This window comes from Schistocerca piceifrons, chromosome 8 (genome assembly GCF_021461385.2).
Source record: "Schistocerca piceifrons isolate TAMUIC-IGC-003096 chromosome 8, iqSchPice1.1, whole genome shotgun sequence".
Taxonomy (NCBI): Eukaryota; Metazoa; Arthropoda; class Insecta; order Orthoptera; family Acrididae; genus Schistocerca; species Schistocerca piceifrons.
The window spans coordinates 140,317,740-140,345,385 of NC_060145.1; the positions used below are offsets into that span (position 1 = coordinate 140,317,740).

A 27,646-nucleotide genomic window follows, 5' to 3' on the forward strand; every position below is an offset into this window, starting at 1 on the left:
TTACTGCATTTCTTCGAAACCCAAACTGATCTTCCCCGAGATCGTCTACCACTTTTTCTAGTCTTCTGTAAGTAATTCGTGTTAGTATTTTGCAACCACGACTTACTAAACTGACAGTTCGGCAACTTCCACACCTGTCAGCAACTGCTTTCCTTGGAATTGGAATTATTGTATTGCTGAATATAGATTCTAATCATTAATGAGTGTCTGCAGCTGACTATGGCATACCTGAAGAAACTTGTGTACTCTCTTCTTCGGCGGTTTGAGCCCATTATCCAGGGTAGAGACGGTGTTTCAGGGCACTAGCGTGACGTCTCTTCGAGGTGAATAATTTTGTGTCTGTTGCGTTTATTTAGGCAACGGCCTTGCCGCAGTGGATACAACGGTTCTCGTGAGATCACCGAAGTTAAGCGCTGTCGGGCGTGGTTGGCACTTGGATGGGTGACCATCCAGGCCGCCATGCGCTGCTGCCATTTTTCGGGGTGCACTCAGCCTCGTGATGCCAACTGAGGAGCTACTCGACCGAATTGTAGCGGCTTCGGTCAAGAATACCGCCTTACGACCGGGAGAGCGGTGTGCTGATCCCACGCCCCTCCTATCCGCATCCTCCAGCGAGGATGACACGGCGGTCGGATGGTCCCGGTAGGCCACTTGTGGCCTGACGACGGAGTGCTTTGAGTGCCTTTAGTTACACATTATGTCGTTCGCATTTAGAGTCCATCACTTCGTTTGTAATCTCCGATAATATCCGTATCACTACGTGTATCTGTTCGTGTTTGGTTCTGTATCTGTCTTCCAGTGATTAGTGTGTCTATGATGTGTTGCAGACAAGCTGAACGAGACGTTCCGTTGGCGGCAGCTGGACTTCGACTTCCCGTCGGACGCAGAGCGCTCGGCGGCCATGGCGACCAAGCGCTTCCGGCCTTCCGACAACGTACCTGTGGGCGTCGAGGTGTGGGGAGACCGCGTCTTCGTCACGGTGCCGCGCTGGAAGGCCGGCGTTCCCGCCTCGCTCGCCTACGTCCGCAGAGACGGTCAGTGCGTCCACCTGGACGCTCACTGCTTACTACTGCCCCTTTCATAACTAGGGATATTTCGATACCTTCAAAGTATCGATACCTACTGAAAAGAAGTTCTCAATTCGTCATGCATTACTTCTCGTATGAGTGCTACAAAAGTATCGATACCTACACATATCGATACTCTTTTTAATTTTTTATGCAAATGAAGTAATGCTGAGTATACGATATTTTACCGGACTGTTTATTTTATGTAGTCCAATGTTGTTGTTGTCTTCAGTCCTGAGACTGGTTTGATGCAGCTCTCCATGCTACTCTATCCTCTGCAAGCTACTTCATCTCCCAGTACTTACTGCAACCTACATCCTTCTGAATCTGCTTAGTGTGTTCATCTCTTGGTCTCCCTCTACGATTTTTACCCTCCACGCTGCCCTCCAATGCTAAATTTGTGATTCCTTGATGCCTCAGAACATGACCTACCAACAGGTCCCTTCTTCTTGTCAAGTTGTGCCACAAACTCCTCTTCTTCCCAATTCTATTCAATACCTCCTCATTAGTTATGTGATCTACCCACCTAATCTTCGGCATTCTTCTGTAGCACCACATTTCGAAAGCTTCTATTCTATTCTTGTCCAAACTATCTATCGTCCATGTTTCACTTCCATATATGGCTACACTCCATACAAATAGCGCAGTGGTTAGCACACTGGACTCGCATTCGGGAGGACGACGGTTCAATCCCGTCTCCGGCCATCCTGCTTTAGGTTTTCCGTGATTTCCCTAAATCGCTTCAGGCAAATGCCGGGATGGTTCCTTTGAAAGGGCACGGCCGATTTCCTTCCCCATCCTTCCCTAACACGAGCTTGCGCTCCGTCTCTAATGACCTCGTTGTCGACGGGACGTTAAACACTAATATCCTCCTCCTCCCTCCATACAAATACTTTCAGAAACGACTTCCTGACACTTAAATCTATACTCGATGTTAACAAATTTCTATTCTTCAGAAACGCTTTCCTTGCCATTGCCAGTCTGCATTTTATATTCTCTCTACTTTGGCCATCATCAGTTATTTTGTACCCAAATAGCAAAACTCCTTTACTAATTTAAGTGTCTCATTTCCTAATCTAATTCCCTCAGCATCACCCAACTCAATTCGACTACACTCCATTATCCTCGTTTTGCTTTTCTTGGTGTTCACCTTATATCCTCCTTTCAAGACACTGTCCATTCCGTTCAACTGCTCTTCCAAGTCCTTTACTGTCTCTGACAGAATTACAATGTCATCGGCGAACCTCAAAGGTTTTATTTCTTCTCCATGGATTTTAATACCTACTCCGAATTTTTCTTTTGCTTCCTTTACTGCTTGCTCAATATACAGATTGAATAACATCGGGGAAAGGCTACAACCCTGTCTCACTCCCTTCCCAACCGCTGCTTCCCTTCCATGCCCCTCGACTCTTATAACTGCCATCTGGTTTCTGTACAAATTATAAATAGCCTTTCGCTCCCTGTATTTTACCCCTGCCACCTTTAGAATTTGAAAGAGAGTATTCCAGTCAACATTGTCAAAATCTTTCTCTAAGTCTACAAATGCTAGAAAAGTAGGTTTGCCTTTCCTTAATCTATTTCCTAAGATAAGTCGTTGGGTCAGTATTGCCTCACGTGTTCCAACATTTCTACGGAATCCAAACTGATCTTCCCCGAGGTCGGCTTCTACCAATTTTTCCATTCGTCTGTAAAGAATTCGCGTTAGTATTTTGCAGCTGTGATTTATTAAACTGATAGTTTGGTAATTTTCACATCTGTCAACACCTGCTTTCTTTGGGATTGCAATTATTATATTCTTCTTGAAGTCTGAGGGTATTTCGCCTGTCACATACATCTTGCTCACCAGATGGTAGAGTTTTGTCCAATAAAACACATTTAATAATTTAATTTTTTATTAACAGTAAACCTTAAATAGAAAAGTGACTTTTTGGAAAGTTTCCAAAAAAAAAACAATTACTGTAAATATTAGAACAAATAAGGCCTCGGTCACAAATTAAGTCAAAATTGACCAGGTTTGTACACTACTATGAGCGTCGTCTTCAGAATTAGACTAACTGTTCTAAAACATATTAGGTATATAATACATTAATAAAATTAAAGTTTGTACTGACTGGAAAAAGATGCAGTATTTACAAGTCACATATTAAAAAAGATCTAAGCCGGAAAGGCGACGTCATGAATAGTTGTAAGTAAGATGGCGAGCCGCTAAGGGCTGCTCGTACTTTAGTGAACAAGGGTTGCAACAAGAGTGAGGTGCCCACGTTAGAAAGTGAGGGCAAGTAAACATGGTGTTGCTACGAGCGCCATCTAGTAGCCGCAGAAACAACTAGGCTACTGTACATTCAAATTTAGACACATGAAATTGTGATGCAGCTGATTCAGGCATAACTAAGCACTAATAAATAATAGGATGAAGTTACATATTTATCTGCTTTAAACAGAGATACATTTTGTAACGTAAGAAAACGTTAGTTATGACATACAAGAAAACAGCAAAGATGTAACAGGAAAACAACATTTCGGTAAACTGCATGAGGAAATCTGAATCAAACATCAAGCAATGGCTTTATACACTCTAAAAAGTTTTTATTTCGCAGTTGTAGCTGTTCGTTGAGAATGAGGCCATCGTGACGAGAGAGATGTTTGAAAATCTCCAATTCCTCTAAAACATCTAACCTACGCCCCTTCTTTTCGGTATGCAGAATATTGCTATCGCCTATGGCTTTAGGCACGTGTCCAGTTATTAAGAGATGATCGGAAGGATGAATTTAGGGGACTGGTACTATAAATACTTAGGAAACAGCCTATTTATATTCTGAATCGTATTTGCACCAGTTTTTAAAATAAACATTCACTCGGCACATATGTTGTACAACAGTGACCTTGGTGACAATAGTAACCGGAGACTTTTTGAAAATGATGTAGTTGTCTGTAATGAAGTGCAGTCTTAAAGAAGCTTCATAAATGTTCAGTCAAAACGGAATGATCGCACAGGCACAGTGTAGATAAAGCAGGTAGTAGACTTCAGTTTATTTGTGGAATACTGGGGAAGTGCAATCATTCTTACAAATCAGTCATGTGACCGGTTCTAGAATGTTTCTCAAGTGTGTGAGACCGGTACCAAACAGGACTAACAGGGATACTGAGCGTGTACAGACAAGGGCAGCATGAATTGTCACAGGTTTGTTTGATTCGTGGGAGAGTGTCACGCAGATGCTGAAGAAACTGAACTGGCAGACTGTTGAAGATGTACGTAAACTACTCTGAGAAAGCCTAACTACAAAGTTTCGAAAACCGGCTTTAATTTATGACTCTAGGAATATACTCAACCCCCTACATATAACTCACATAGAGATTGTGAGGATAAGATTATATTAACTGCAGCAAGGACAGAGGCATCTAACCAATCATTTTTCATTCTTCGTAAGGGAAGGTACCCTCATGCCTAGTGCAATGGGGCGTATCCTCTGTCGTGCACATCACGGTGGTTTGCAGAGTAAGATGTAGATGTTGCAGCGACGACAACACATTGTTGAAGCGTCACTAGTTTATAAAATCAAACATATTAAAACTACCAATTAGAATAATTCAAGACAATAAAATTAAGACTCGACATATTTGTCGAAAGACGACACTTCCCATCACTGCAGGTTTTAATTGTATTTTCGAGATGTTATTGTCTCAGCGTTTTTCTCTCGTAACTTCAAAATTCAAAATGATAGTTACTCATAGCTACATTTGGAATGAAAATAAATTTCTGACAAACTTTAAAAGAACAACCCACAATCTAAAAAATACGTCTGCACAGATATGACAATTCTGTATCAGAGGATACCAATAGAGAATTATTATTAGGTTTACAGACACCTTTCACTCGCTTTATCAGTCTCAGAGGCACAGCTGACTTTAATTTCTGTCTACAGCAGTTCCGTGGGTACTGGTTTGTTTAAATATTGGGCATACTGCCACAAAAACCTCGGCTTTATAACATTCCTTGCACTATGCCGTGCTGTCATTCATTGTAATAAAATGTGTCCATACTTCAGACGTCGGCAGCGTTTTGACGCAATAAAAGTTAATAAACTTTTGATAAGAAGCACGCACTTCCGAAACACAACAAACAATATGGCCGATGAATAGCCCTGCCGACGAAGGCCAAGCAAACATTCACTCACTCATCCAATCACTCTCTCACTACTGGGATAAGCGCGTAAAACCGATTTGATGAAATTACTTTTCTTTCGATACTAATAAGTATTGAAACGATTTATTCGAATCGATATCGAAACAAAAGTACCGAATACTTCCTTGTATCGGCAAATCCCTACTTCGTAAGACACTAGAGGTGTATGCATAGTAAACATATCAACGTACGGTGGAGATTCAGAAAAGATCAAAGAAATATGGATCTAACGGGCAGTAGCAAAAATGACAGTTGCTACTAACTTAAAATCGAAGTTGGGGACCGCTTAGTAGCCGCAATTGTAGAATTCTGCTGCTCTGGAAGCAAGGAGGATGTAAAAAGAGACTATCGTAGACAAAGAGCTCATTCATAGATAAAATAACTTTACTAGTATCCTACATAGATCTTAAGTTGAGAGAAAAAAATGTCTGAGAAAGTAGGTAACATCATCGGTATGACGTGATCTTACAATAACGCGCAGACAATTAAGTGGACTCGTAAGAAATGAGACAATTATCTAGAGAACCGGTGAGGGCAGAAAAATTTGATCAAAATTAACTAGAAATGGGATCTGGATGATAATAAATGAGTTAAGACATGAGGTAATGATATCCATGGTACTAGCGGGAACTGTAGAAGGCAAAAAAATGTACAGGAGGGCGGGGACTCGAATACAGATAACCAATTTGTTGTATCAGTTATTTCTAAAAGCTCGTCTTCCACTTTTTTGATAGAAGTTCTTCATTGTACTTTCTGTCTCTCCAGGGTTATCAGACTATATCTCTGTCAGTTCCTGTTAACACAGCAAGTCAACAATATTCTCTTTCATTTCTGAAAGACCGTTCTCCTGGAAAGAGTGCGATTTAGCATCACTGCAAACTGCACTAAGAAATACAAATTTACAGTTTAAATTGTGAATATGAAGGACAGTTCCTACAGGAATGGTGGACTCGCTGTGAACTCTCGGGGAAGGGAAGAAGAACACCCATGCAAGATAGCATCTAGTTCTGCAAGTTTCTTTATAATTCACATAGAACTCAAACAATCCACATATAGTGATCACCTGTCCGCCTACTGCTCAATACTGTCCATTTCATTACACCCTAGTGGTGAATGCACAGTGAACATCGTGCAGCAGTGGCTCCACACCTGAGGTTTCGTTTAATAGTACAGTATTTCTACTACAGTTTCACCGATGATAGCAATTCCTTCATCGAATGTTATCATTGATATTCTCCCATCTTGAATTTTAATCTCACTTCTGAACCTCTCGTGCATTTCCATCATTGCTTCTTCCAAGTTCACTTTGTACAGTAAACTATAAAGACTGAATTACTGCCTTAGACTTTTTTTTTCTAATCTGAGTATTTAGCTTTTGGTCTTCCATTCTCATTGTTCCCTCTCGGTTCTTAGACATAATGAATATTAACCGTCTTCCCCTGTAGCGTGTATCTATTTTTCTGAGTATTTAAAACATATTTCGCCACTTTAAATTGCCGAACGTTTCTACTAGGTCGACAAATCCAATGGAAAGTTTTGATTGTATCTGAAGGGGTCATTTTATTACCAACTGTAACATCGGAACAGCCCCTCTGGTGGCTTTCCGTTTCCAAAAGCCAAACTGATCATCATCAACAGAGCCTCTACGATTCTTCCATTCTTCTGCATAAGAAAAATGGAATTGAGTGTATGAGATCGTTGGTCGGGAGTCCCCAACCGGGGAAGTTCGGCCGCTTAGTGCCAGTCTTATTTCAGTCGACACCACATTGGACGACTTGCACACAGGCGACGAGGATGAAATGTTGATGAGGATAACACAATACCCAGTCCACGAGCGAAGAAAATCTCCGACCCGCCCGGGAATCGAACCCAGGCCCGCTTGCATTGGAGGCGAGCACGTCACCTTCTAGCTAAGCAGAAAGACTCTTGTGCTTTGCATTCTGGTCACCGACTTTAATGTATCATGTGTTAAGTTCATTGTGGGATTTTTATGGCACTTATCAGCTCTTGCTGTCTTCGAAATAGTGCGGATGATACTCTCCCGAAAGTCCGATGATATTCCTCTAGTAAAAAAAAAAACGAATGTCTGGAGTCCTCTAAAAGTAGTCTAAGTGTCTACGTGCAAATGTGTCCTTCACTAACAGTGCGTCATTGCTAAAGCACATACAGATGTTCAAAGCGCTTAAGAAGCACCTGACATTCAGTCTCAGCTGATTCAAGAACATCTGCATCTGCATCGGTTTCCTCACACCGATGTAAACATGTGGTAAAAAGTAAACATTTCTTTTTGAGATCCAAATACTGCGTTAGAAGATCTAAAATTCCACTGTGCGCTGTGAACATCAGTAAACTCGTTATTATCCAAGAAATGCAATGTATACGGACTCTGCACATGTTTTAGTGAATATGAAATATTTGCCTTCACTAGTGTGTAGGTATTATCTAAAATCCGTAAAAAGCTGTAATATATTTATTTGATTTCATTGTAATTTATCCACATAGCCATGGGTACAAGTGACACATAGGTTTCAATATAAAAACAGTACATCCAATTCTACAACTTCCCAAACGTTATGAAGTTAAGTCTGACAGCAGATATCGAATGACCTTAATGGGGGCTAAAATCGTAATACACTGAAGTGACAAAAGTCGTGGGATAGCGGTATGAACGCATATATGTACATGTACAGATGGCGGTAGTATCGTGTACACAATGTATAAAACGGGAATGCATTAACGGAGATGTCATTCGTACTCAGGTGATACATGTGATGTGAATATGGCCGCACGACAGCAATTAACAGACTTTGAACGCGGTATGGTAGTTGGAGCAAGACACATACCATTTCGGAAATCGTTAGAGAATTCAATATTTCGTGATCCATAGTGTCAAGTGTGTTCCGAGAATACCAAATTTCAGGTATTACCGTTCACCATGGACAACGCAGTGGCCGACGGCTCTCACTTAACCACCGAGAGCAGCGGAGTTTGCGTATAGTTGTCAGTGCTAACAGACAAGCAACACTAAGCGAAATAACCACAGAAATCAAAGTGGAATGTACGGCGAACGTATCCGTTAGGACAATTAGGCCAAACTTGTCTTCAATGGGCTATGGCAGCAGACGACCGGCGTGATTGCCTTTGTTACCATCACGACATCGCCTCTCCTTGGCTCGTGATCATGTCGGTTGGACCCTAAACGACTGTAAGTCCGTGGCCTGGTCAGCTGAGTTCCGATTTCGGTTGGTAAGAGCTGATGGTAGGGTTCGATTGTGGCGTAGTCCCAAAGGAGTCATGGACCCAAGTTGCCAACAAGCCAGTGTGCAAGCTCTTGGTGGCTCCATAACGGTGTGGGCTTTGTTTACATGGAATGGAATGGGTCCTCTGCTCAAACTGAACTGATCATTGACTGGAAATGGTTACGTTCGACTTCTTGGAGACCATTTGTATCCATTCTTTCTACTTCGTGTTCGCAAAAAATGATGGAATGTTTATGAATGACAAAGTGCATTGTCATCGGTTTGAAGAATTTTCTGGACAATTCGGTCGAATGATTTGGCCACCCAGATCGCACAATGTGAATCCCGTCGAACATTTATGAGACATGATCGAGAGGTCCATTCGTGCACAAAATCCTGCTTCAGAAACACTTTCGCATTCGTGGACGGATGTAGAGGCAGCATGGCTTAATACTTCAGCAGGAGGCTTCCAACCACTTGTTGAGAGCATGGAACCGCGCGACTGCTACGGTCGCAGATTCGAATCCTGCCTTGGGCATGGATGTGTGTGATGTCCTTAGGTTAGTTTAAGTAGTTCTAAGTTCTAGGGGACTTATGACCTCAGATGTTAAGTCCCATAGTGCTCAGAGCCATTTGAACCATTTCGTTGAGAGCATGCCACGTTGAGACGCTGCGCTAAGCTGGGAAAAAGGAAGTCCAGCAAAATATTGGAAGTAAGAGCGAAAAAATAAGGTGAGAGATATTAGGGAGCATGCGGAAAAGGGCAGAAAGTCGAATTTGGGTTATACACTAAAAAAAAGTAAAGCCTTGTGGCATTGTTGGTTGGGAGACACGGAAGGGCAGGATCAGTCGCCTGATTGGAAAGGTTTTCCTGTCCTTCGCACACAATGGCACCTTTAATTCAGAGTTATGCGTTTGAGTGTGTCTAATGAGTGGTGGCAACTGTAATAGTTGTGTGTAGTGTCTTGTTGTGTTTGTGTTGGATGATAGTGATGAGAGAAGGGAGAGGGTGAAACCCGGTGCCGGCACGTAGTCTGCTCCTCCTCCTGATGAGCATCAAGGTGTCGCCGTGTTTAACTCCGCATCTTGCATCTAGCGTTCGGAGCACCATCAGCTGCATCACGTACCATCGCTTCATCAGGCACCGCAAAGAGTTTCGGGATTTAATCCAATACACTGGCTCAAAGACCTAAGGGCGCTAGTGTGCTGCTTCCTGGAGTCGGGTAGGCGCGCCGGCCCCGGATCGAATCCGCCTGGCGGATTAACGACGAGGGCCGGTGTGCTGGCCAGCCTGGATGTGGTTTTTAGGCGGTTTTCCACATCCCACTAGTTGAATACTGGGCTGGTCCCCACATCCCGCCTTAGTTACACGACTCGCAGGCATTTTAAAACGTTCGCACTATTTCATGGTTTACACGAGTTGCAGACAGATAGGGTACACTAATTCCGTCCCGGGGGGTTGGGGTGGCGTCAGGAAGGGCATCTGGCCACCCCTTAAAATTAACCATGCCAAATCCGATCTTAACCATGCCGACCCTGCGAAATAATGCAAGATAAAGGCACAAGGAAAAGCAGAAGACACTGGCTCAAAGTCCAGTGATGAGGAACTATATGCCACCACCCCCCTTCAGCTTGCGGTCAAGGCAAATTGAAAGGTGCCATGGCACGTGGTGCAACTAGGAGTTATCCATCCAAGTACTGATCACGTCTCATATTGCTTAACTTCGGTGATCTGACGAGAACCGATGAATTCAACGCAGAAAGACCAGTGGCGCTATGCACTTCACGATGGCTTGGCGGCTATAGACGCACGTGTACAAATGGCGCAACATCTGGGAAACCCCACTTAGGAGTCCTGCACACGACACAAGCAGGCTCCCTAACGAGCTCGCTTCACTTTTGTTAGCACAAGTGTGCGTTTTTGCGCTGAGTGTGACCGTACTAACTGAGATGTTTGCGCGAATGGGCTCAAGGACTGTAGACAGCTGAACTGGCTGCTATGATGTTGTGAAGAAGAGCCTCTGATTGCACGGCGTAAGCAGTATTACGAGTGCAGCCATCGGGAACGGCTATTTCTAATCTTCATGACAGCGCGGTTTGGTATTGTTTAACTAGAAAAAATGCGACTAAATTTCTTTTTTGATTATTATCTATATACTGTAGAATATTCAGTATTTGTTCATAATGATGTCCGTGTAAAAATTGCTGACAACTGTTGCCCCCTGCTGGATGAAACACATTAGATAATTTAAATTAAACATTCCAATATGACAAATAGAAATAACTTTTCTCTGCAGCAGTACAACAGAAAATCCTACCTGTCACGCTCCCACAGCAATATAATCATACTCACAAAGCTCCATTCGAGGACGCTAAAGACTACGCAAAACCTGCAGAACGTGTTCTGTGAGTCTCTTCAAAACTGATTTTACCAAATCTGTCGTCAAACAAAAACGTAAATATGATAAGAACCTGAAAGGAATTTGTCTGCTCTAGATACAAGAGTACGATTAATGTAGAAGTATCTCCTGTAGATATTATCACACCGAACTCTGCCTATTTTGATTTTTTAACGTCTCCGTTTGTAGAAAAGTTACTTGAAATTTCACTACCAAACGACAAACCGCAAATAGAGCTTCTTGTCGAACAATGTATCTGTTAAAATAGGAGGGACGCTCAGTAAGTAATGCAACACGTTTTTTTCTCTGACAGTTTCTGTTCAAAAAATGCGGCATTTGTTGTGGGACATCGTGAAATATACCCTCTATAGCCCTTATAATTTCGTGTAGTTCCCACAGGAGTTGCGTTCCAGGCAGAGAGCTGTCACTGAGTTTCTTTAGCGGGAAACCACAGCATCGTAGACACTCATAGGCGCTTGCAGAACGTCTACGGAGATCTGGCAGTGAACAAAAGCACGGTGAGCTGTTGGGCGAGACGTATCAAAAAGATACTGCAAACCTCTCCGATCTACCACGTGCCGGCTGACAGTACACAGCTGTGACCGGTGCAATGTTGAAAAGTGCGGGCACTCTCTCATTTGAGGTGATTGATGGATCACAAACAAACACCTCGTTGCACAGCTAGAGCTCTCTGTTGGTAGCGCTGACATACTGGTCGACCAGTTGGGGTACTCAAAGGTGTGTGAACTTTGGGTTCCTCGCCGATTAACAGAAGACCCTAAAGGGCAACGGAGGATCATCTGTGAGGAAATACTTGCGCGTTACGAGGCCGATGTTTTTGCGGAACATCGTCACAAGCGATGAAATATGGGTTCATCACTTCGAACCGGAAACAAAACGGCAGTCCGTGCAATGGCGCCACACCTTTCCCCCATAAAAGAAAGTTTACCCTCACCCAGTAAAGTCGTGGCGACGATCTTCTGGTCTTCTGGAACTCTGAAGGTGTTACTCTGTTTGAAGTCCTTTCTCAAAGTGCAACGATCAGTTCTGAAGTGTATTGTGCTTACATCACGATACTGAAGAAACGATTTCAGCGTGTTCGTCGCCACAAAAATGCAAACCAACTTCTCTTTCCCGTAACAGTGAAAGATCCCGCGCAACTCTGTGCACCGGAGAGGAACTCAGAAAACTTAAGTGGACTGATCTTCCCCATCCACGCTACAGCCCGGAACTCTCAACTTCCGACGTCCATCTGCTTGAAGGATGTACTCTGCGGGATGTAGTACGTGGGTAATGCGGAAGTTATTGATGCAGCCTGACGTTGGCTCCGATGTCGACCAGTAGAGTGGTACCATGCGGAAGTACAGGCCCTACCAGTAAGGTAGCGTAAGGTCGTTGCGTTGAACGGAGATAATGTTGAAAAATAGGGTTTTGAAGCCGAAAGATGGGGAATTATCTACATCTACATCTATATCCGTACTCCGCAAACCATCTAACGGTGTGTGGCGGAAGGTATCTTGAGTACCTCTATCGGTTCTCCCTTCTATTCCAGTCTCGTATTATTCGTGAAAAGAAAGATTGTCGGTATGCCTCTGTGTGGGCTCTAATCTCTCTGATTTTATCCTCATGGTCTCTTCGCGGGATATACGTAGGAGGGAGTAATATACTGCTTGACTTCTCGGTGAAGGTATGTTCTCGAAACTTCAACAAAAGCCCATACCGAGCTACTGAGCGTCTCTCCTGCGGAGTCTTCCACTGGAGTTTATCTATCATCTCCGTAACGCTTTCTCGATTACTAAATAATCCTGTAACGAAGCGCGCTGCTCTCCGTTGGATCTTCTCTATCTCTTCTATTAACCCTATCTGATACGGATCCCACACCGGTGAGCAGTATTCAAGCAGTGGCCGAACAAGCGTACTGTAACCTACTTCCTTTGTTTTCGGATTGCATTTCCTTAGGATTCTTCCAATGAATCTCAGTCTGGCATCTGCTTTACCGGCGATCAACTTTATATGATCATTCCATTTTAAATCACTCCTAATGCGTACTCCCAGATAATTTATGGAATTAACTGCTTCCAGTTGCTGATCTGATATTTTGTAGCTAAATGATAAAGGATCTATCTTTCTGTGTATTCGCAGCACATTACACTTGTCTAGATTGAGATTCAATTGCCATTCCCTGCACCATGCGTCAATTCGCTGCAGATCCTCCTGCATTTCAGTACAATTTTCCATTGTTACAACCTCTCGATACACCACAGCATCATCTGCAAAAAGCCTCAGTGAACTTCCGATGTCATCCACCAGGTCATTTATGTATATTGTGAATAGCAACGGTCCTATGACACTCCCCTGCGGCACACCTGAAATCACTCTTACTTCGGAAGACTTCTCTCCATTGAGAATGACATGCTGCTTTCTGCTATCTCGGAACTCTTCAATCCAATCACACAGTTAGTCTGATAGTCCATATTCTCTTACTTTGTTCATTAAACGTCTGGGGGGAACTGTATCTAACGCCTTGTGGAAGTCAAGAAACACGGCATCTACCTGGGAACCCGTGTCTATGGCCCTCTGAGTCTCGTGGACGAATAGCGCCTTCTGGGTTTCACACGATCGTCTTTTTCGAAACCCATGCTGATTCCTACGGAGTAGATTTCTAGTCTCCAGAAAAATCATTATACTCGAACATAAAACGTGTTCCAAAATTCTACAACTGATCGACGTTAGAGATGTAGGTCTATAGTTCTGCACATCTGTTCGACGTCCCTTCTTGAAAACGAGGATGACCTGTGCCCTTTTCCAATCTTTTGGAACGCTACTCTCTTCTAGAGACCTACGGTACACCGCTGCAAGAATGGGGGCAAGTTCCTTCGCGTACTCTGTGTAAAATGGTGTATTGGAAAGCTGAATAAAACCAACAAGCTTTCAGAAATTTTTTTATAAGATAACTTATTGAATGTCCCTCTTACGATAAAGTTGCACAACGTTTCGCACACTGTTCATGTTCATGTTCCACTACAGAAAAATATTGAACAAACAATATTAATTTGATCATTATTATTGATATTTGATTATTATTGACGTATTTATGACTGAATGGCCTGTCCTGTGCGAGAATTTTACCTTCTGGTAATATCATCTACCGAAATTTTAATTAGTGTCAGAGAAGGGCAACAACTATGCTGCTGATCTGGATTAGTGATTGGTGTGTGTCTTTCCTATATTTTTACTACTTTGTTTTCCATTTTCAAGCACACAAATTTAATTTCAAGAGGCGTTCCTACAAGTGAATATAATGACAAGGAACCCACGACCGGAAATGTACTGTTGAGATGCAAAACAATTTCTAAAATCGGATCACTTTCAAATCTCCCGCTTCACGGTAAGCATACAGACAAAGAAGAGGGCACCGTTACCAGTCCGTCTTGTACATCACACACCATTTTCGTAGAACAGCAATAACGGCTGCGAGAAACTGGTACATTGGGAACCAGACGAGTTGACTGGCACACCATAGATGCGCCTACTGCTCTCCGTCGTTAAATGAAGGCCGTCGGTCACTGCGTTGACCATGGTGAGAGGTAGTGTTTGAAATCTGATGTTTTCGGCACACTCTTAACTCTGTGGATCGCAGAATACTGAATTCCCTAACGATTTCGGAAATAGTATGTCCCATGCTACTAGCCCCAGCTACCATTCCGCGTTCATAGTCTGCTAATTGCTGTCGTGCGGCCATAATCACGTTGTAAACCTTTTCACACAAACCTCCTGAGTAAAAGTGACAGCTCCGCCAATGCACTGCCCTTTCATATCTTGTGTACGCTATACGACCGCCATCTGTATATGTGCATATCGCTATCTCATGAGTTTTGTTACCTCACTGTATAAACATCCAAGGCCGGATTAAGGCGCAAACGGCATTAGACGTCGCTTATGGCCCTAGCTGGGAGGGATGCCAGGGACACTCAGGCGTAAAATTTAAATACAGGTTGTATCATAATTACTAGCGAAAACCGACACGGCTGAAACTATACGATGGTAGAAGCTAAAGTTCTCCAGCAAACATGGGTCCGCAATCGAGCCGTTTGTGAGACAACTTCGAATGTGTGGTCACTGGCCACCACTTTATTAGGTATGACTTATTATCCTGGCTAGCACAAATGTTTGAAATTTGAACTTTTCAATTAAGTAGAATTGGGTTCAAATTTCACCAGAAACCTGCGCCGACAAGAAATACAATACCACTTAAGCATAATATCTGTCCCAATTCAGTATATACTCGTACTTTTTAAAAGAACTACTCAAAAAATGGTTCAAATGGCTCTAAGCACTATGGAACTTAACATCTGAGGTTATCAGCCCCTAGACTTAGAACTACTTAAACCTAACTAACCTAAGAAGATGACACACATTGATTAACAAGTGTCAGTTCCGCGTCGGTCATACAAACAGTTCTAGGCCAGTTTTCTTTCGCACACCCTATGTCAACGCCTCCATCATTGCGCGAATGTGAAAACTCCTATCCAGCAGATAGTTCAGAGCGGAACAGGTTATAACCCGTCAGAGTGAGTGTAACAGTTGCTGCCAGTTTTTGTAGAGAGAGCGGGACCAACAAGCTTTACAGTGCCCTGTGGCGTACGTACCAGCACGTGATATTACAGGTCTTACAGTTTCACCGAGCGTCTCCTGTGGGGAGCTAGTTACTAGTGGGATGGTGCATGGGTTCGTAACATTTTTCCATAATTTTAGTAATGGCAATGGAAATGAGCGTATGGCGTCAGTGGCAGGGGGTTCCCAGGCGGGAAGTTCAACCGCCAAGTTCAAAATGGTTCAAATGGCTCTGAGCACTATGGGACTTATCATGCGAGATCATCAGTCCCCTAGAACTTAGAACTACTTAAACCTAACTAACCTAAGGACATCACACACATCCATGCCCAAGGCAGGATTCGAACCTGCGACCGTAGCAGTCGCGCGGTTCCGGACTACAGCGCCTAGAACCGCATGGGCACCAAGGCCGGCTCAGCCGCCAAGTGCAAGTCTTATTGAGTGCGACGCCACATTGGGCGACTTGCGCGTCGACTATGGGGATGAAACGATGATGAGGACAGCACAACGCCCAATCCCTGAGGGGAGAAAATCTCCCACTCCAGCCGGGAATCGAACCTGGGCCCCCGTGCGTGGCATTCCAACGCGCTAACCATTCAGCGAATGGGGCGGACACTTCAGTAATAAAAAGAACAGATACATATAACAGAGACTGTAGTCGTCAATAATAAATTCTCCTTCACTACTTACAACGATCTGCCAATGCTGGGATAACTTTTCGATTTCGCGATTGTAGAAATCACGTGTTTTTGAGGCGAAGAACTTGTAGAGCCGTGTTCGGAGCGGATTTTCAGCCGGGAAAGAAGTTAATTGAAGAGCCTTCGACAGAGAACGGAAACGGTGGAAATATGAGGTCGCCAGATCTGGTGAATAACGTGGATGCGGATTGACACCCAACTCCTGTATGGTGTTCGTTGTCAGTTTATCAAAATGTGGGCGGCCTTTATCGTGGCGTAGCCTCAATTCACGGAGCCATCGTGGTAACTGTTCTTGGATTGCGTCTGCAAGACGTCTCACTTGTTGGCAATAAATGTCAGCAGTGATGGTTACATCTCGGGGAAGCAGCGCGTAGTAAAACACATCATCGCTCTTCCACCAGATGCATACGTAACATTATCTTTTGTGGATGCAAGCAGGTATATAGAGCTGCTGCTTTGTTTGTGCTCGGCCATTCCTTTCTTTTCTTTATGTTAACGTAAAGTCAACATTTCTCCTCACCAGTAACGAGACAAGACAGGAATGTTCGGTGTTGTTCACTAGCCAGTTGATGACAAGCACGCAGAGACGCTCATATAGCCACCTGCTGGTTTTTTATGATTTTGGCTTAGAGCATGCGGTACCCATAAACATGATTTTTTAACCTTCTCCATTGCATGTAAATGTCACACGATGGTGGAATGATCACAGTTTATCACACCTGCTAGTTCTCGAGTACAATGACGTGGATCATTGTGGGTTAATGCGTTTAAACTATCATCAACAAACCCCTGAGAGTGGAGAGTCAGATTAAAACGATCCTCCTTTTAACGAGAAAACCATTTTATTGCCGTGCTCTGTCCATTGGCACTATTCCCATACACGGAGAAAATAACTGTGGCAGCCTCCACTGCTGTTATCCCTCTACTGAATTCAAACAGAAGGATAAGTCGGAAATGTTCCGATTTCTCCAATTGGCACTTCACTTTATAGCGTCTATAGCTCCATTCACTATCTCCAAACGACAAACGCCGATATGTAAACTCAAAGTTCAACGATGAACTACAAATAAAATATGACAATTGATAAATAAACCTATAGCAACCAGAATACCAACATGCAAAACAGAAATACTATGAATGTATCAATTAACCTAATATTTCAGGCCTGTTTAATACTTCATATCTGCGTGTTCAAATATGCTCACGTTCTCGATAACATACACTATGTGATCAGAAGTATCCGGACACCCCACAAAACAAACGTTTTTCATATTAGGTGCATTTTGCTGCCACCTACTGCCAGGTACTCCATATCAGCGACCTCAGCAGTCATTAGACATCGCGAGAGAGCAGAATGGGGCGCTTCGCGGAACCCACGGACTTCAAACGTGATCAGGTGATTTGGTGTCACTTGTGTTATACGTCTGTACGCGAGTTTCCAAACTCCTAAACATCCCTAGGTCCGATGTGACAGTGAAGTGAAAATGTGAAGGGACACATACAGCACAATAGCGTACAGGCCGACCTTGTCCGTTGACTGAGAGATACCACCGACTGTTGAAGAGGGTCGTAATGTGTACTAGGCAGACATCTATCCAGACCATCACACAGGAATTCCAAACTGCATCAGCATCCATTGCATGTACTATGACAGTTAGTCGTGAGGTGAGAAAACTTGGAGTTCATGGTCGAGTGACTGCTCATAAGCCACACATCACGCCGGTAAATGCCAAACGACGCCTTGCTTGGTGTAAGGAACGTAAACATTGGACGATTGAACAGACGAAAAACATTGTGTGGAGTGACCAATCACGGTACACAATGTGGCGATCCGATGGCAGGGTTTGGGTATGGCGCATTCCCGGTGAAACGTCATCTTCCAGAGTTTGTAGTGCCAACAGTAAAATTCGGAGTCGGTGATGTTAAGGTGTGGTTGTGTTTTTCATGGAGGGGGTTGCACCCCTTATTTGTTTTGTGTGGCACTATCACAGCACAGGCCTACATTGATGTTTTAAACACTTGCTTGCTTCCCATTGTTGAAGATCAATTCGAGGATTACGATTGTATATTTCAACACGATCGAGCACCTGTTCATTGTGCACTGCCTGTGACGGAGTGGTTACTCGACAATAGCATCCCTGTAATGGACTGGCCTGCACAGAGTCCTGACCTGAATCCTGTAGAACAACTTTGGGATGTTTTGGAACGCCGACTTCGTGCCAGACCTCACCGACCGACATTGATACCTCTGCTCAGTACAGCACTCCGTGAAGAAAATCTCCAAAAAACCTTGCAGCACCTGACTGAACGTATGCCTGTGAGAGTGGAAGCTATCAAAACGTTAAGAGTGGACCAACACCACACTGAATTACAGCGTTACCTACGGGAGGCGCCACGAACTTGTAAGTCATTTTTAGCCAGGTGTCTGGGTACATTTGATCACATAGTGTATGTCAAAGTTAAGAGCTTTAGTAGTTATCTTTTCACTGACATAGTGATTCCCCACTTACCTTTTAACATAGCCAAGCGATGTATATCGGGCAAGGCAATTAGTGTGACGTCACAAGTTCGTTGTGTGGAAAGGGTGGGGAGGGAGTGGGTAGCGTATTTCCCGTGAGGCCCGAAGAGCTAGCAGGTGACGCCGACTGTGGTGTTGCAGACCCGACGGACAACCCGAAGCTGCGGCCGTACCCTGACTGGTCGTGGCACGACCTGTCGCTGCTGGAGGGCGCCAACGCGTCCGTCGAGGCGCCGGTCATCGTGTCGCCGTTCCGCGTGCGCGCTGACGAGTGCGGCCGGCTGTGGGTGCTGGACACCGGCATCGCAGACATCCTGGGCGGCGCCGCCACCAGGGTGCTGCGGCCGCCCGCGCTGCTCGTCTTCGACCTCAACACCGACACCTTCATCCGGCAGATCACCTTCCCAAAAGAGGTGAGCACTCCGTTCTAAACAGCTACTCGCTCAAACCTGAAACTGGTGTTGCGTTAGACTCGAGGGGAGGTGGTTCGAACCTTGATACCAAATACACTACTGGCCATTAAGATTGCTACACCACAAATATGACTTGCTACAGACGCGAAATTTAACCGACAGGAAGAAGATGCTGAGATATGCAAATGATTGGCTTTTCAGAGCATTCACACAAGGTTGGCGCCGGTGGCGACACCTACAACGTGCTCACATGAGGAACGTTTCCAAACGATTTCTCAAACAGCAGTTGACCGGCGTTGCCTGCTGAAACATTGTTGTGATGCCTCGTGAAGGAGGAGAAATACGTACCATCACATTTCCGACTTTGATAAAGGTCGGATTGTAGCCTATCGGGATTGCGGTTTATCGTATCGCGACATTGTTGCTCGCATTGGTCGAGATCCAATGACTTTTAGCAGAATATGGAATCGGTGGGTTCAAGAGGGTAATAGGGAACGCCGTGCTATATCCCAACGGCCTCGTATCACTAGCAGTCGAGATGACAGGCATCTTATCCGCATGGCTGTAACGGATCGTGCAGCCACGTCTCGATCCCTGAGCCAACAGACAGGGACGTTTGCAAGACAGCAACCATCTGCACGAACAGTTCGACGACGTTTGCAGCAGCATGGACTATCAGCTCAGAGACCATGGCTGCGGTTACCCTTGACGCTGCATCACAGACAGGAGCGCCTGCGATGGTGTACTCAACGACGAACCTGATTGCACGAATGGCAAAACGTCATTTTTTCGGATGAATTCAGGTTCTGTTTATAGCATCATGATGGTCGCATCCGTGTTTCGCGACATCGCGGTGAACGCACATTGGAAGCGTGTATTCGTCATCGCCATACTGGCGTATCACCTGGCGTCATGGTATGGGGTGCCGTTGGTTACACGTTTCGGTCACCTCTTGTTCGCGTTGACGGCACTTTGAACAGTGGACGTTACATTTAAGATGTGTTACGACACGTGGCTCTACCCTTCATTCCATCCCTGCGAAACCGTACATTTCAGCAGCATAATGCACGACCGCATGTTGCAGGTCCTGTACGGGCGTTTCTGGATACAGAAAATGTTCGACTGCTGCCCTGGCCAGCACATTCTCCAGATCTTTCACCAATTGAAAACGTCTGGTCAATGGTGCCGAGCAACTGGCTCGTCACAATACGCCAGTCACTACTCTTGATGAACTGTGGAATCGTGTTGAAGCTGCATGGGCAGCTGTACCTCTACTCGCCATCCAAGCTCTGACTCAATGCCGAGGCCTATCAAGGCCTTTATTACTGTCAGAGGTGGTTGTTCTGGGTACTGATTTCTGAGGATCTATGCACCCAAATTGCGTGAAAGTGTAATGTCAGTTCTAGTATAATACATTTGTCCAATCAATACCCGTTTATCACCTGCATTTCTTCTTGGTGCAACAATTTTAATGGCGAGTAGTGTAGATGTTATATCCGTCACACCACTTTTGCTTTAATCGAGTTTACAGGTCCTATACGTATCCTGTCCATTGTATCTTGAATAGCTACTCATTTTGTGGCATAATGCACATTTGTACAGGTTTTTTTTTGGGGGGGGGGGGGGAGGGGGAAAAATCATTGGTCTTCCAATAGCTTTGATGTAGCCCGCTACGACTTCCTCTTCTGTACTATATCGGAGTGTACCTTTCCGAATATTTCTGACTTATTTTTTGTATATGTTTCTGCAAAAGTTAGATAATTGGTAAATCCTAGAATTAACCGGCGAAACCGAAGATATACCATCGCGGTGTGCTAAAAGTCCGAAATTTCTCATTAAATGCATAGTTTTCGAACTTTTACCATGAGACGTTAGTAAATCCTGAAGAAGACTTAAACACCACTTCCACTGACTCACAGGAAATTGAAAATGACGGCCAAGGAATTATGCCAGGGAATCAAGTACTGGAACAGATGGAATGGAGGCAGAAAGTGCGGATCCCAGAAGCTGCCAAAGAAGGTCTTCAACTGCAGGCAAAGAAAATGAAAGCAGCCTCATTTAACAAAATTCCAAAACTTTCAGTTGGACAGAATGAGAGAATTAATGTACCAGACGTAGAAAGGACAAAAATTGATGCAGAATTTATAATAGCAGTAGTGATAAATATTCAGGTTGACTAATTTTATCAACTTGGTACCAAAGCTGATAAACTGAAGTCATTGTACATTAGGAACCAATTTACATTGGGCAAGGAAAAATATATCAGCGTCGAAGAAATAGCAAGAGAAGAAATTAGTCTACGGGAAGTGGTTGCCAAACAATTTTGTGTTGGAGGACAAGGGTTCAGAAAGTTCAATTGCTTAAAAAAGTGTTCAACTAAAAATGCTTGTGTAAATCGTCTTCCATATTTTGTAATTCGAAATGCCACAATAGTCAGCCTTGTTGTAACAAAAATTAACATTCACAAGGTAACCATTTTCACGATTTTCACTAATATGGAATATTGCTCATTACAATCACATTGGAATGCAAAAATGTTTAAAATACATAAATTTACAATAAATACAAACTATTTCAATAAATTTCTAAGCTGACTTTTTTTTAATGAATACTGTTTTAACAGTTGGTATGGGTACATTCTAAGATTTGGCAACGTCTCTTGGTAAAAGTTCTAAATCTATGCATATAATAAGAAATTTCGAACTTTTACCAACCGTGATGGCAAGTCTTATGTTTCACCACTTAATTATAGGATTTACTAATCACTTTACTTTTACAGTATCGTACATATTCCTGACTCTGTCTAATCTTAAAGTTTTTGCCCTCTACAGCTCTCTGACGCACCACGGCGGTCATGTTTTGACACATTTTCTATCACCCAGTACCTTCTTCTGGTCAGTGTTTTCCACATATTTCTTTCCTCGTCGACTGTGCGGAAACCCCCTCATTTTTACCTTATCAGTCCACTTAATTTTCATTATCCTTGTCTAACACCACAGCTCAAATGCAGTTTTCTCTTTTCTGCTTTTCCCACAGTCCAAGTTCACTTTTTGAAGTAATGTCAGTTTCTAATGTTCGGATGACGTAACTCGGGTAAAGCATGGTTACAATGTATGTGCTTGTTGTCTGCTAGCTGCCTTCTGCTCTTGTGAGCGTCACTATCGCCGTTTCACAGACAGCCACATTAGTCGAGAGTGAAACGTGTAAAACAGGGTTAGAAGCTATTTGTTTGGTGTGCTCATCTTTGCAGGTCGACCTCTTTGTGAAAGTCACTATCACTGTTTTGCTAACAGTCGCGTTTTGGACGGTGAAACACTGACAGACAGTGACATTCGCAGGACAAGGAGGTCAACCAGGACACACAGTACATTTTATCCCAACTTCACACGTGTAGCATCACCCAAGCATTAAAAATTGGTATAATTCGAAAGCAGATGATCACCTGGCATTTAAGATGTTATAAAAATACGAAGGGTTGGATATCTACATTTTAACATATAAAAATTAAGTTTTCAAAGGAGACGCCGAGTAAATCGAGGCCGATACATGGCTGGCATATATAGGGTGTATCAAAAGGAATCATCCGATTTAAAAAATCATAACTACACTCCTGGAAATTGAAATAAGAACACCGTGAATTCATTGTCCCAGGAAGGGGAAACTTTATTGACACATTCCTGGGGTCAGATACATCACATGATCACACTGACAGAACTACAGGCACATAGACACAGGCAACAGAGCATGCACAATGTCGGCACTAGTACAGTGTATATCCACCTTTCGCAGCAATGCAGGCTGCTATTCTCCCATGGAGACGATCGTAGAGATGCTGGATGTAGTCCTGTGGAACGGCTAGCCATGCCATTTCCACCTGGTGCCTCAGTTGGACCAGCGTTCGTGCTGGACGTGCAGACCGCGTGAGACGACGCTTCATCCAGTCCCAAACATGCTCAATGGGGGACAGATCCGGAGATCTTGCTGGCCAGGGTAGTTGACTTACACCTTCTAGAGCACGTTGGGCGGCACGGGATACATGCGGACGTGCATTGTCCTGTTGGAACAGCAAGTTCCCTTGCCGGTCTAGGAATGGTAGAACGATGGGTTCGATGACGGTTTGGATGTACCGTGCACTATTCAGTGTCCCCTCGACGATCACCAGTGGTGTACGGCCAGTGTAGGAGATCGCTCCCCACACCATGATGCGGGGTGTTGGCCCTGTGTGCCTCGGTCGTATGCAGTCCTGATTGTGGCGCTCACCTGCACGGCGCCAAACACGCATACGACCATCATTGGCACCAAGGCAGAAGCGACTCTCATCGCTGAAGACGACACGTCTCCATTCGTCCCTCCATTCACGCCTGTCGCGACACCACTGGAGGCGGGCTGCACGATGTTGGGGCGTGAGCGGAAGACGGCCTAACGGTGTGCGGGACCGTAGCCCAGCTTCATGGAGACGGTTGCGAATGGTCCTCGCCGATACCCCAGGAGCAACAGTGTCCCTAATTTGCTGGGAAGTGGCGGTGCGGTCCCCTACGGCACTGCGTAGGATCCTACGGTCTTGGCGTGCATCCGTGCGTCGCTGCGGTCCGGTCCCAGGTCGACGGGCACGTGCACCTTCCGCCGACCACTGGCGACAACATCGATGTACTGTGGAGACCTCACGCCCCACGTGTTGAGCAATTCGGCGGTACGTCCACCCGGCCTCCCGCATGCCCACTATACGCCCTCGCTCAAAGTCCGTCAACTGCACATACGGTTCACATCCACGCTGTCGCGGCATGCTACCAGTGTTAAAGACTGCGATGGAGCTCCGTATGCCACGGCAAACTGGCTGATACTGACGGCGGCGGTGCACAAATGCTGCGCAGCTAGCGCCATTCGACGGCCAACACCGCGGTTCCTGGTGTGTCCGCTGTGCCGTGCGTGTGATCATTGCTTGTACAGCCCTCTCGCAGTGTCCGGAGCAAGTATGGTGGGTCTGACACACCGGTGTCAATGTGTTCTTTTTTCCATTTCCAGGAGTGTATTATGTTGCTTGACTTAAGGTTTACGGCTGCAGTATGGGAACAATTTGAAAATCGCGTTTACATATGCCGTGCATCTCAAAGGGGGCATATTGAATACCTATGAAAAGATATGAAGCCGCACGGGGTAGCCGTGCGGTCTCGGGCGTCTTGACACGGTTCGCGCGGCTCGCCTCGTGGGAGGTTCGAGTCCTCCCTCGGGCATGGATGTGTGTGTGTGTGTGTCCCTTCGTGTAAGTTTAATTTACACTACTGGCCATTCAAATTGCTACACCAAGAAGAAATGCAGATGATAAACGGGTATTCATTGGACAAATATATTATGCTAGAAGTGACATGAGATTACATTTTCACGCAATTTGGGTGCATAGATCCTGAGAAATCAGTACCCAGAACAACTACCTCTGGCCGTAATAACGGCCTTGATACTCCTGGGCATTGAGTCAAACAGAGCTTGGATGGCGTGTACAGGTACAGCTGCCCATGCAGCTTCAACACGATACCACACTTCATCAATAGTAGTGACTGGCGTATTGTAACGAGCATTGACCAGACGTTTTCAGTTGGTGAGAGATCTGGAGAAAGTGCTGGCCAGGGCAGCAGTCGAACATCTTCTGTATCCAGAAAGGCCCGTGCAGGACCTGCAACATGCAGTCATGAATTATCCTGCTGAAATGTAGGGTTCCGCAGGAATCGAATGAAGGGTAGAGCCACGGGTCGTAACACATCTGAAATGTAACGTTCACCGTTCAAAGTGCCGTCAATGCGAACAAGAGGTGACCGAAAAACGGTTCAAACGGCTCTGAGCACTATGGGACTTAACTTCTGAGGTCATCAGTCCCCTAGAAATTAGAACGTCGTCGAACTGTTCGTGCAGCTGGTTGCTGTCTTGCAAATCTGTTGACTCAGGGATCGAGACGTGGCTGCACGATCCGTTGGAGCCATGCGGATAAGATGCCTGTCATCTCGACAGCTAGTGATACGAGGCCGTTGGGATCCAGCACGGCGTTCCGTATTACCTTCCTGAACCCACCGATTCCATATTCAGCTAACAGTAATTGAATCTCGATCAACGCGAGCAGCAATGTCGCGATACTATAAACCGCAGTCGCGATGGGCTACAATCCGATATTTATGAAAATCGGAAACATGATGATACGCATTTCTCCTTCTTGCACGAGGCATCACAACAACGTTTCACCAGGCAACGCTGGTCAACTGCTGTTTGTGTATAAGAAATCGGTTGGAAACTTTCCTCATGTCAGTACGTTGTAGGTGTCGCCACCGGCGCCAACCTTGTGTGAATGCTCTGTAAGCTACTCATTTGTATATAACAGCACCTTCTTCCTGTCGGTTAAATTTCACGTCTGTAGCACGTCATCTTTGTGGTGCAGCAATTTTAATGGCCAGTAGTGTAGATTAATTAGTGCGTAAGCCTAGGGGCCGATGACCTCAGCTGTCTGGTCCCATAGTCCTTACCACAAATTTCCAAAATTTTCCAAAAGGTATGCCAAGAAACTTTTTAGTTATCTGTTCATCAAAATACAAAATTCATTGTATATGTTTATTAGTTTCAGAAAAATGTAGACGTGCCAAATCAGATGATTCTTTTTTATACAACCTGCATTATGCTTTTATTAAGGTTAGCCTAATCGTCACACGCCGGCCGAAGTGGCCGTGCGGTTAAAGGCGCTGCAGTCTGGAACCGCAAGACCGCTACGGTCGCAGGTTCGAATCCTGCCTCGGGCATGGATGTTTGTGATGTCCTTAGGTTAGTCAGGTTTAACTAGTTCTAAGTTCTAGGGGACTAATGACCTCAGCAGTTGAGTCCCATAGTGCTCAGAGCCATTTGAACCATTTTCAACCTAATCGTCACAGCACAGCGTTAAATAACTTTGAGTACACAGACTTTAGCCCGCCCGGCTAGCCGTGCGATCTAACGCACTGCTTCCCGAGCGGGAAGGCTAGCCGCAGAAACAAGATGAATTCAGTCAATCATAAAGATGATACTTCCCCTCACCCTTGGTTTTATTTGTGTGGAAGGACCAACCTGTCTATGGTAACAGGAGTGAACTAATTTCAGCAGGTAACATTTCCATTGAGTGCGCTTCATATATTGACCAGAAGGCAGCAGTTAATTTAATTGGGAAGCTGCCTAGTTTTAGCTGAAAAAGTGTTTGTGGTGTGCGGTTTACATTTATATAAAGTGGTTGGTCTCTTAAGCTTCTAGATTGGAGATTTTAAATCAACTTCTTTTCGCCTTGGAAATTATCATTCTAAGCCAAGGTATTCCACTTCCTAGCAAATGCAAGATAGAAAGTTTCATCCCATACTTAGATGGTAATTTATTATGTTTAGGAGATTGCCTGCAACACCCTGAGGCTTCTGTCTATTCCACTGTTCTAGAAGGAACCCATCGCTTCACCAAACTTCTAATCATGTACACGCATATCAGTCTACACCATCTTGGAGGATGACTGGTTCTTTTACAACTAAGACTAACCTTCTTGATACTAGACACCTGTTGTATGATCAGAATAGTCCTATGCAGTTGTCTTCCCTGCAATATTGCACATAACATCACTGGCCAACAGACAGAAGCACCACTACCAACTGATAAAGTGGAACCTCACATGTAGTTTGAAGTTTCTAGAATTTATTTTACTTGTCCCCTATACTCAAAATCAGACACCGCCATAAATAAGTGTTACATCCTATTAATCACCTGTGCTGTAACTAGTGTGGTACATTTGGAACTAACAACCAATTCAACAGTGGGCTGCTTCTTACTAGCATTCCAAAGGTATATAGGTCTGCGTGGTATTCCTCATACTATGTGTAGGGATAATGCCCAAATCTTTCATGCACCTCACTGGCAGAAACCAGGAATATGGACTGTTCTCTCTGCTGACAAGACATGTCAGTTCATCATACAACAGGGTAGCACATGGGAGTTCATAACGTCATGAGTGGCTTGATGAGGAGGATGGTGGGAGAAGATGGTTGGCTCAGTTAAATGATGCCTCTGCAAGGGCCACTGCAGCATGTATGAGAAAGGCCTACAAACTAAACTTTTTATGCTCCATCTCTTCCACCAAGGAGATAAACGTTTGTCAAAATTAAGAGATTGCCACATAACTGACAGATTTCGGCATGGAAGCCAATTTCCAAGTGATACTAAGAAGTAGCAAAATGTATCAGCTGTGATAATCTCGCGAATCTGAATAGAGCACGTCTCTCCGACAAGTATTCATAACCTTTTTTAAAAATTTCGTTTTACTGGTTTCAGGCAAAGATTTTTGAACAGATGTAATATAAAATTACATTAGTTAAATCACCACCCAAATATTGTGTACAGTTATGAGATAATGAGGCTTAAAAAATGCATTTGTCAGCCTTCACAAATAGAGTTGAAGGTACATTTAATGAAACTTAATTATATAAATGTAACTGTACAGCTGTGTGGTATGATGAACCAAAAAAGTGCG

The 27,646-nt window shown here is 44.4% G+C and overlaps 1 protein-coding gene across 1 annotated transcript in view; it reads left to right on the plus strand.

Moving 5' to 3' along the window:
• The window catches only part of LOC124711599 (protein yellow-like), a 95,569-nt gene that overhangs the window by 40,504 nt on the left and 27,419 nt on the right, over positions 1–27,646 (plus strand). Inside the window, exons 2-3 of the mRNA XM_047241756.1 lie at positions 828–1,034; positions 18,860–19,131. Of these exons, the coding sequence (XP_047097712.1) occupies positions 828–1,034; positions 18,860–19,131 (479 nt within the window). The remainder of the gene's footprint in view (positions 1–827; positions 1,035–18,859; positions 19,132–27,646) is intronic.